The sequence below is a fragment of the Polypterus senegalus genome, chromosome 17, assembly GCF_016835505.1.
Source record: "Polypterus senegalus isolate Bchr_013 chromosome 17, ASM1683550v1, whole genome shotgun sequence".
In the NCBI taxonomy this organism is placed as follows: domain Eukaryota; kingdom Metazoa; phylum Chordata; class Cladistia; order Polypteriformes; family Polypteridae; genus Polypterus; species Polypterus senegalus.
Window position 1 is genome coordinate 86,530,722 of NC_053170.1, and position 12,006 is coordinate 86,542,727.

The following is a 12,006-nucleotide window of genomic DNA, read 5'->3' on the forward strand; positions in this document are numbered from 1 at the left end:
AAGTAGTGAGGAATAATCATTATTATTTGTTTTTAGGCAATTATTACATAAATACTGGTTTTGTTATTTTATTTACATTTTATTAACTAGATCATTATATGTACTGATGTATTCAGATTTAAGACCTTCACTCATTTGTTGTCTTTGTAAATAGTTTCTTGTGTGGCACAAGGTTGTTAGATGCATGAATGTGACAACAATGGCAAAAGGCTAGAATAAGTACTGGGATTTTGGGGAGTGCTTTTAAAAAAGAGTCAGACAGAGGCACAGGCAGTGAAAAAGCAGCTCTGCAAGCCAATATACTGTACACAGACAGATGCCACAAGTGACGACAGACCTTGTCAATGTTGTGTGTATCCTGGACAGGAATCCCCACACCCATCATAGTGAGAAGATATGAAACGTATTCCTTTTAGATGGCTCTAGAAAGCAGGGAACCCAGCTTTACTTAATCATACTAATCATCTTAACAGACATATAAGCATCTGAGCTGGCAAGACCCCAAACGTTCTCCAAGGCTGACTGCTTTAAGAAGTGATACTTAGCTGAGAATAGTGGAATACAATTGGAGTCAACAGTCCTATGGAGTTAACAGGCAAGATAATTTCAAGGTCAACAAAGGATAGCAGATGGCTCACTGGTATGACAGCTTGTAAACTTAGCCCTTTAAAAGACTTTATAGAGCTCAGGAGGCAATAACACTGTAAGTCATAATTTTACCCATAAGTTACCCTGCGTAAAAACTACAGGCAGTAGGAAAAGGCCAAGGTTGATTAGATTTATACCCACATCCTGATCACACACCATGTTTGCTATACAAGTTTCCTTGCAACCATTCCAGATGGGAAATGATGCAAGAGGAGTGCTCTCCAATTAAATCATCAAAATATTAAAAACATGAAATAAAAAAAGATGGCTAGAAGTTTGTGAATTACAAGAAAAAACTTGTAGCGCTAAAAATACTACTTAACAAAAAGATTGTAAAACAAAGGCAATGGTGATCTGCAGCGATGAAGGCCTTCCAATTTTATTTTCTGGAGTATAAAGCAGAACTGTTTGTATATTAGGATGAAGGAAAATGGGGATGCAAACCTCTGAGAAAAGACAAATCTACATGGAGGGAAACAAAGGCTTGGGAACTGGTAGAGGTGAGGGCCAAGGATGATGAGGCCAGCTATACATGGACAGAACAATTAGAATTTCCATTGAACACCTTTTCATCTCTGCCTGCCACTGCTAGCAGTGAATGTGTGGTCTCCATAGCAACCTACCCGTCAGGGAAAAAAGGAAAAGGCTAACATTATGGGATTTTTTTTAACTGAGAAAAAAAAGCATGTTGCCCCTACTAAACCCAAGTAAGACCCCAAGCTATTTGACAGAAGAGTGTTTTCACTGTACTAGTTAAGGTCTTTAAAATATTTACAAACAAAAACCAAGAAGAAAGATATCTGCTCTCTTCTTATGCCTTGATATACCCTAAAAAGACAATATGCACCATGAGGACACGTTATAGCTTTAAATTATATGCTTTGTTATAGGCCACTTCAGTTTTGCATGAATTATATTCTTATTGTACAAAATAGCCCAAGGGAAGCTGCCTTTACTCCACATTTTAGTGCAGGAAATGTGTCAGTGTAGCTTACAGACAGGACCCAAAGCACTACCTTGGTTAAATAATTTGGGAAAGAAAGTACCACACAATTTTTAAAAAGAAGCAGAATTCAGAGAGAAATAGCAGGCATGTGCTGGGGATGGATGGATGGTTCTTGAGCACCTACTTCTGTTGGTCTAAGTGCTGCTTTTGAGCAGCTTGTGCCACTTGCTTATGAAGGAGAACCATCCAGTTCACTCTTTAGGCACTGATTTTATAATCAAAGCATCAAATTATTTAAGTATATCATTGTGAATTGTAAGGCATGAACTATTAAATTGAAGCAACAAAACTGCAGTGAATTATTTAATTTCAGTATAATTTCTCTCCTGTCCCCTGTGCGTCTTTTTTACATAAATTCATGTCATATCTCTTTTGAATTCATATATCTGATTATAGATTATACATTACTTTAATATGGTTTAGGGCAGGGCTGGTGCCTGGGTAAGAATCTATAAGGTTTTACGACGGTAACACTTCAGTTGAAACAGCTGTTGCAACTAAACAAGTGGCATGTTACTTTCAGTTTCAGTCCCAATAAACACTATGGTAACACTGAATACTCCACACTAAATCTGGTATCATAATAGTGAATATTAATTAATGAAATAAAAAAATTGCTATGTTAATACCTTCTGCTCAAACAAAATATAATATTATCATATCCTATACTTCCTCCAACAACCATCTTCCTTAACAGGTTCAATGTACTGGAACAACTGGAAGTGTGGTGGAGGAAAGACTGACTAACAGGCACCAAATGTTCAAATCCTTTTCAAGGACCGTTTATTAGCTTTTGTCTGACAGGGACCTGGACTATCTATAGTTGTTGGTTTTAGGAGATGTTGGTAAAGTTATAAAACTCAACAGGATCACCGTGTTTGTGAGCAGTGTTCAGCTCACTGTTCTACCCATCTCCTAATTCTTTTCAGTACAAGCTACTGGGACGTTCAGCCACTTCTTTTATGTCACTCTAGCACAGTGTTTCCCAAACTCGGTCCTGGGGAACCCCTGTGGCTGCAGTTTTTTGTTCCAACCACATTCCTAATCAGTGACAACACCTGATAACACTGAGCTCATTTTTTTTTCTTTTATTCGACATTCAGAAAAGCATAGTAGCACGAGTTTTACATTTATATGGCATTTATAAATATTTCTGCTTTTGCTAGAGATTTAAATGCTTAACTCTCTTTTGTTGATTTCATTATATTTTTTCCTTTTTCTGTGCAGTTTTTCCCCTTTGATGCATCTTATTAATGACAATTTGAAACAAGCAGATCAGACACCCAGGCAAACAACACTGAATAATCAAAGGCTGCAACTACTTTAGAGTCAGACCCACTAATTAGTAAATAACGGATTAATTAAACAATTAGAACACCTTGAAAAGTAGGATGAAAATCAAGAAGAAAATACTGTTAAAAAGAAAACAATAATTATTCCTATATAACTGCTTGGTACATTTTAAAATTTTTTTTTTGGCAAACTTTGTTTTCTAATTTCTATATTGTTCCCTAAACACAGAACTTGGAAAATATCAGTTTGCTTAATTAGCCTAGGAGTTCAATTAAAAACAGAAGCTGGTTGGAACAAAAACCTGCAGCCACAGGGATTCCCCAAGACCGAGTTTGGGAAACACTGCTCTTGCATGCCTGGCTCCATTAACCTGCAGACTCTCACCTTCATATTTTTATTTATTTATTTTTTACAGGTCTCAAGTCAGAGCTGCAAAACTAATTATAAATGTTAATGCAAAATAAATGCACCACATGTACAATATCCAATAACTATCGTGAAATGAAGCTCAATTCAGTTATTAAACACATAATGCGGTCAAAAATGAAAATCTAATCACAAGTGAGCACTGATATGTGACTGCTGAGAAATTGCTGATAATAATAATAATAATAATAAATTATTGTATTTAAGGCACCTTTCATAGTATTCAAAGGTCACTTCACATACCATTAGAAAGATCCACGGTAATAAAACAACAGTAAAAATTAAAACAATTTATAACAATAAATAATCAAATTATCAAAAGTGAAAACAGTATGAACTGAGCAATTATGGGCAACAGTAAGTAGCAGATATCATACAGAACTGTTGGCTCACCGTGTAAAAGTATGTCAGAATAAATAGGTATTTAAAGCAGTTTTGAAGTTTGTAATAAGAGTCCATATTGTGGATGGGAGAGGATAAAGTGCTCCAGAGGTTGGGTGCAACAAAAGAAAAGGCCCCAAGATCCATAGTACTGAGGTTAAAACTGGGGACAGTTGGTAAACCTGAAGATGAGGATCACAGGGAAAGAACAATTGGAGGAGTATATTGACGTAGCTGGTAACATGTTATGTAAAGCTTTAAATTTGAGGAGAAAAATTTTGAAGTTGATCTATCCCATGGGGAGCAAATGGAGTCAAATCAGGTGAGGTGTAGAATGGTCTGCTATCTTGGTGTATTTGATGATCATGGCATTAGAGTTTTGAATGAACTGTAATCTGTGAAGGAGTTTAATCGGATTTATACTTAACATTTATAGGTGCAAATTACAAAAAATGTGTTTCAAAAGATATTAACAGAGTACTGTACCCATTTATGCTTACTTGACTTTGAACTCACACTAACATACAAGATACCTGAACTGGGAAACTCAGAGAGATGACTTTCAGAAGAGAACTTCTTAGATAATACCTAAAAGAAAAGAAATCAAAAACCCCTTAGTATAAACCTTGCAACAAAAATAGTTGGACTTTTATGTTGCATTTTAAAAATAATTAAATGACTGTAGGTTCTGAACTAAACACCAAACTCGTAGTCAATAAATGATTCAAAACAACAAGCAAATATAAAGTAAGGAAAAGTAAAGAAAAAAAACCAAACACCCTACCTTGCTTTACAAATAATGCATTTTCTAGCTATATTATATACAGTACTCAGTATAAATGAGTACACCCCAAAAGATTTTTTCAAAAGAAAATCTGTCTCCTTTTAGAATTAATACTTCATATGGGATCCTATACCATAGAATCAGTCCAGCAAATCTGGTTTATTGGTTTCAAATGAGATTTTTCAGCAGGAAAACAATAAAGATCCTAGGAATAACACTTGTTAAATTGGTAATTAACAGGAATTCAACAACAGAGTCTAATCAGTCATCACACAGGTTACCACCAAATAATTGAAAATTAAAAGTGGTATTTAACAAGTAAAATCAACTTTCATTCAATGCTGAAAACAATGGCACCACAAGAAAGTGAAAAAATCACATGACAAAAAAAAAATTATTAAAGCAGTGGTCTTCTGTGTGATTGTATTAGTGCTGCAGGTGTCAGGAAATTGCACTTCATTCATGGAATTACTGTATGAATTCACAGATGTATTACACAATACTAAAGGAGAAGATGCTACCATTTCTCCATGCACTTTTAACATAATAATGACTGAAAACATACATCCAAGGCCACTGCTGCATTTCTGAGGAAGAACAAAGTGAAACTGATTCAATGGCCAAACTTGTTACCCAACCTCAACCCAATAAAACACCTGTGGGGAGTTCTAAAAAGACAGATTGAACATCATTCCCTCCAGTATCCAGACTCTGAAAGAACTCATTCTCTAAGAACGGAGAAAGACAGACAATATTGGAGCATGTCGCCAACATGTTCATTCCATGACTAGAAGATCTGATGCTGTTCTTAAAAAAAAAAAAATCATATGGGCAATGCAAAATAATAGAGTTGCTGGTGTATTAATTTATGCAATACCTCATTTAAACAAAATTATTTTCTTATTCAAATGATGTTGGTGACCAAGCTTTTAAATCTCTCTATTATACAAAAAAAATCCAGGGGTGAGACAAGACTTCTTGGCCTGGGACGAGACGTGACCTTTTCATAGAGATACTTTCAAGTCCCGCTAGACGAGACTTTGTGCCAAGAGATTTAACCACACCTGGGGCCGGAAATAAAAGACAAAGAGTAGACGACAAAGTAGAACGTAGTAAAGAATTCAAAAACGGTGCGATATACATGCAGAGCAGGTTAGAGATAATGAAAGTACTAAAATTCGAAAGTCTCAAAAAAAATTAGAGTCAAGATCGCATTAGCGCAAACAAACGGAAATTACTCAGTGAAATAACGGAACAGTGAAAAGAGATCGAATATATTTTTCGGATTTACACTTTATGTCGGAAACTTGTAGATCATCTAATTCGTGCTGCCATCAAGGAAAAGTAGTGTTTCTTCCCAATGAAGAGGCGTATCCGCGAGAATTAGAATATTTGTTGTTTGGTGAAAGTGAAATCCACATACGTGCGTGGCACAGACGCAAAGTGGCTGGCACATAGTGCAGACTGGGGGACTGGCGAGCAAAGTGAGTGGGGGGCTAGTTGTTACTAAAAGAAATGTTTACTAAAATTCAGTTGTCAAAATTCTGCTAATTGTTCTGGGGTTCACTGAGAAATTTATAAAAATCTTAATTTTAAAACTGGGTATACTAATTTATGCCAAGTACTGTATATCACACATACACGAACACACAGAGTATTCAATTGCTCTTACAAATTAGTACTGTAAAAGAAGAGCTAAATAAATAAATGTCTGCTTATGAGGAAGATGCTTATAGGATTTTCTCTCTCCAAAATGAGATCTAAAAATCAGTCTCACAAAAAAAAGATAATAGAAGGGAAGAATTATCCTTTCCCATTAGACCTCCAACATAATTCTTATTTTGTATGACTCTTACTTTGTGAAGTTTTCCTGATGAGGATGTGTCACTCTCAGAATTAGGAGTCGAGGTTAGTTTAGGGACAAGGCTGTCAGCACATGCTCCCACCCATGCTGCAGAAGAGAGAGAGTAAAATCCAGAAGGCTTCATGACTTCATCAACGCTGCTAGCTAAAGGCATACCAATAAGAGAGCTGGGTAAGCTGCTGGAGCTAGCCGTTCTTGTTCTAATGAAGGCAATTTCCATGGTCGATTCAAGCCTACATGGTGAACAACAAAACAGTTTCTGGTAAATGTAGCCTACAGATCAGCTAAATCACTGCATCTCTCATGCTTTTCTTTCTCTCAACAAACACACTGCAATAAAAATAAAATTATACCCTACCACAACTTTATAAAGTAATATACCAAACACCACCCTACAGTAAAAAAAAAAACCTGCAACATTTTAAGTATTGTTTATATCAGGGTATGGAAACAATCATCTTCAGAATGTAAAGATCCATACAATGAAAACTAACTTTGAGAAAGAACTTGAGAAGTCCCTAATTAATCAAACTACTATACTATATACCATATGTACATGGATAATCACAAATATTGCATTTTCACACTGAAGTTTGGAAATATGCAAACTGCTTTTTTTGGAAATATGCAAACTGCTTTTATTCCAAAATATTATAAGATAACACCTCACACTGTTATTGCATAGTGACACTTCTGGAGTTTAGAATTTCTTAATACATTTTATCTACCGTTTCATTTTTACTTTTAAATTAAGCATAATAACAAATACAAGCAAGGTAAAGTCAACAAGGAGACTGCTAAAAATATATATTTTTTTATTTGCATTTTATATCATTATTAAGACTAACACCATAGTGGGGTAGTGGTTAGCAATGCTGCCTCATGGATCTACCATCATCCATTTGATTCCTTGTCAAGCTGGACATGAGATTCAAATGCAGACTATGCGGGTGTCTGCATCAGTTTTTCTACTGGTAACCTGGTTTTGCCCCATATTTGAAAAACATATGTACTTTAACTGGCAATTCTAAATTGTCTTTATGTGAGTGCAAGTGTGTGGGCCCTGCAATGGCCTGGCACCTCACCAAGAACTGCTTTGCATCTTATACTCAATGATGTGCAGACAGACTCAGTTCTCCTTTCCACAATAAGAATGACCTGGTGTTGAGATTATATCAGTGATTGCACAATGAAATGTTTTTGTTGAGTTTTGAGGCAAAAAGTTCTACAGAGAAGGACTCATTAATCAAGTTGGGAGGTGTTTGTACTTCAGTAAGGATTTAAAAAAATATATATTTTGCATTTTTTATAACAAGATGTCTACAATAATTCTAACTTTACTTAAACACAATGTCTTTTTAATTTAAATTTAGAGGAACATGTTATGATGCTCTTCCCTCAAGAAATTTTTAATGCAAAAAAGAAAAAATAAAGCCTGAATGAGTAGAGAGAACAGAAAAAAACATGCATTTTGCACTCCCTTCTGGAAGCAGCAGATGGTGGCGTTAAACACAAGTCGTCCAAGTCTGTTGAGTAGGAGATAACAAATGTGTAATGGGTTAGCAAGTTTATTAATGCTGGAAGGAAGTGAACTGAATGTGTTTGGTACTTAAACCAACAGCTGGGCTTCTTGAAAAAGGGAAGACCAGGACCTATCCAGATCATATATATAGAGAACAGTTTTGTCACCTCTTATGTGAAAAGGTAAAACGTATACATGTGTATATATCTTTGTTTATGGCTCCCACAAGCTGACTGTAGGGTTGTGATAAGGATGTTAGAAAAATGGCGTAGACAAAGTTTTACTAGTATGTTGCTTTAAGTGGATCTAATAATGAGAAACATGAGATCTAATAATGAGAAACATGCAACTTATAAATAAGCATATGGTCAGAACAAGGTACAAGTAATTACTAATAAAGGGCAAATGGATGAATAGTAACAAAATGAAAAATTAAAGTAAGAAGGCAGGGTGACAAAAACAGCAATAAAAAGAGAGAAGACTAAGGAAAGTACAGACTCAATTAATGCTATTCGAAATAGCATTTGTAATTATAAAATTGAACTTAGGCAAGAGTGTCAAACTACAGTTACAGAATAATAAGGAGTGCAGCTAGCAAAAGGGTGGATGATAGAGGATTGGCACTGACAAGTTACAGCATGAAATGTTTAGTAATAATAAAAAAAATAATAATAATAATAATAAAAAAAGAGATTTGACAAGAAATGTCTGTAACATGACATGCTGTCTAAAAGAGACTTTTACACTGCAAAAGAAAATTAAAGCATTTTAAAACCCCAATAAAAATAAAAGGTTCCCATTTTTTTCCCTAGTATAAAATACTACGCTACACAGAGGAAAGTACCGTAACTTTGTCCTAGTCAAGATGCCTTTTGCTTCCTCATGAGTGATACCAATTAAGGACTCCTTATTTATAGAAACAAGTTGGTCCCCAGGTTGAAGGCGCCCATCCTGAAAGTAAAAGACAGAAACAGTAAACAATGAGGGCTCAGTCTCTTCATCCTTGAGAAAGGAGTATTTCTTGAGAAGGGGCCCGAGTTGCCTCGAAAGCTTGCATATTGTAATCTTTTTAGTTAGCCAATAAAAGGTGTCATTTTGCTTGACTTTTGAGAAGCTAAACAAAGTGTGCACAGTTCTCAGAACACTGACACTGTGAATGTGTCAGATTTTTTCTGTGTAAATCTTTGACCTGTTTTACACAATTCTGATGAACAAATGTATAAGTACACAAACCAAGGAAACAGATCTTCACATTAAATCTAGTGACAAGTTATTGAAACAGTATCATTTAGGCACTGGATTTTAGACCATGCTATTTTCAATTCAAACTCTTCAATCTGACTTCCCATGTGACCCTGAGAGAGTCATTAAAAACTCAACTGTTAAGACTTATAAGATCAGGATATATAACAAGTCACCTTAAAGGATTCGGCCAAATATAAAATAACCTACAGCAACAATACGAAGGTCAGGAAAACACAACTATTAAGTAATCTATTGACTAGACAAAATGGCCACTTAATGTTTCCATTTCCTTTCATTCTTTAAGGGTACTTCTGGCATATACAACCAAAAGAGGGCACTGTTCAACCATTTAGCTGTTTCAGTGTCTGAACATGCTGCAACATTGTTGGACTGAAAAAACAAATGGGGGAGCTTCAAATCTATACATAACTGCTAAACTGCGCAAAATTGAGTAACTGTTTTAATACAGTTATAACTGAGACGTTATCGAGACACTGCCATGGAAAACAACATACTATGAGAGTACAAAATGTCTGCTTTCTAAATAAGTCATTCACAAGACACCATCAGGCAATCACAAGAAAGATATGTGAGAAAAAAAATATAATTTCAGACTTTCTTGATTGTTCAGGTATGGTTTTGTACTAGTTGACATGTGGTGGCCAGGAGCATAAGCAATACCAAAGTGACAAAGTACAGAGGATTGGCCAATCAGGAGCCAGATAGGAAAAAAGAGAATATCAGCATGAACAGTTAGAAATCGGCAAGAGGCAGCAAAATATGGTCTGAAGGGAAACCTCTGGAATTACCAATGAAAGTGGAAGGTGATGGTGCTATTATAGACAGCAAGAGATACCTGGCACTGCTGTAAAAAAAAAAAATCAACATAAGCACTAGATTAACTGGCTTCAAAAACTCTGAAAACCATACTAAATCATTTTAGAGGCCAAGGAACAGTATGAAAAAATTGAAATCATAAGCCAGATCATGCTAGCAAAGCTTTAGAATGCAGCATTATGCAACTGTACCAGAAAATAGTGGCCTAGTCAATCAACAAACTAAATTCCAATTAGGCATCTGTGGAATCAAACTTAAAATGCTATTCAGAACAGAGATTCAATACTGGCTAATTATTAGTATCTATGGCGTATGTTCCAGGTGACGTAAATCAAAATCATTTTATCTCATTTTTAAAGCATTAGTGACTCCGTACCCTAAACAAGTTGGGATCCTCCAATTAAAAATGAGGAATCAACCTTTTCTCTGCTAAATGTAACTAGTAAATCATCTACTTACTATGTTGTGTACTATCATTCTCTTTAATAAAACCCCTGTGTGCGTCCAGGTGTCCGTGTGTGTCTTCTGGTGAAGATGCGGGCCGCACCGACATTGCACCCGCCCCACCCATGCGCACAGCACCGCGGACGCACACACACTGGAAGTTGGGCACACAGTGAACGGCCTAGCACCGCGCGCATGATAAGCAAATAAATCGCACACACACTGGAAGCAACATCTCCTGGAAGAACGTTCAGCTCAACAAGTAAACATCAACAAAAGAAAGGCTGAAAGACAAAGAAAAATACGAGCAAATAGATCGACTGAAGAAAAAGAAAATGAGCTTCACAAAAACGCTAATAGAGAAAGACTCAGAAGAGCAAACCTTAGAAAAAGTTTGCATTTACTTGACAGAACCAGTATTCACCCACGGCCAGTTATATGTAAGAGTTAGAAGTTTTCCAGATGTTGTTGTCAAGGTTGTAGATGGTCCTGAACAAGGCAAACTGCTGCCAAACTCAGACAGAATATTTACAAGACATGTTAATAATAAATAAAATAATAATAGATTTTATTTATATCGCGCTTTATATTTAACAATCTCAAAGTGCTACAAAATAAGAATAAAATTAACAAACAAAAATCTATAGAAATAATTTAACAAAAGCCTTTCTAAAAAGATAAATTTTAGGTTTCGTTTGAAGCATCGATCGACTGTGGGCTCTCAAGTAGTGAGGGAGGGAATTCCACAGCCTCTCGCCACCAAGAAAAGGCTCTATCACCCATACTGCTAAGTTTAGTTCTGGGAACTTGAAGAGTGTTGGTATGCACAGAGCGGAGGGTGCGTGAGGAAGTATGAGGGATAAGGAGTTCCTGTAAATACAGGGGAGCAGATCCATAAATGCACTGATGGGTAAGGAGCGAAACCTTGTACTCAATTCTAAGTGGTACAGGAGCCAGTGAAGGGTTTTCAAGATAGGAGTGATGTGGTTATGCTTTCGCACCCTCATCAGGATCCTGGCAGCGCTGTTCTGAATGTACTGGAGTCTCTGGATACTCTTGCCAGGAATCCCAATGAGGAGCGCATTACAGTAATCCAGCCTGGACGAGACAAAGGCATGGACAAGCCTCTCTGCATCTGCCAGGGTAATTGTTGGACGGAGTTTAGCAATGTTCCTGAGATGGTGAAAAGATGACTTACAGAGATGTTTAATGTGGGTGTCAAAAGTTAGTTGAGAATCCATTTTAACACCCAAGTTTGTAACAAATGTAGAAAGAGGTATCTTTTTTCCAGAAAAAGTGATACTGGTGATGGTAGTGGAACGAAAACTGGTGTGGTGTGCCAACTAAAATGGCTTCTGTTTTAGATCTGTTTAGCTGAAGGAAGTTGAGCCTCATCCATGCCTCTATTTCCTCCAAACAAATAGTCAGTGTAGATGTTGGCAGAGGAGCAGTAGAGGAGGTGGGAGTAGTCCTAAGATAAAGCTGAGTGTCATCGGCATAACAATGAAAAGAAAACCATGTCTGCTAATGACACTTCCAAGGGGAGCATATAAATG

At 36.3% G+C, this 12,006-nt stretch overlaps 1 protein-coding gene across 1 annotated transcript in view; it reads right to left on the minus strand.

The window, feature by feature from the left end:
• The window catches only part of LOC120517213 (syntaxin-binding protein 4-like), a 173,700-nt gene that overhangs the window by 117,875 nt on the left and 43,819 nt on the right, over positions 1–12,006 (minus strand). The window contains exons 14-16 of the mRNA XM_039739381.1: positions 8,769–8,875; positions 6,395–6,635; positions 4,288–4,342 (exon numbers count right to left, since the gene is read on the minus strand). Of these exons, the coding sequence (XP_039595315.1) occupies positions 4,288–4,342; positions 6,395–6,635; positions 8,769–8,875 (403 nt within the window). The remainder of the gene's footprint in view (positions 1–4,287; positions 4,343–6,394; positions 6,636–8,768; positions 8,876–12,006) is intronic.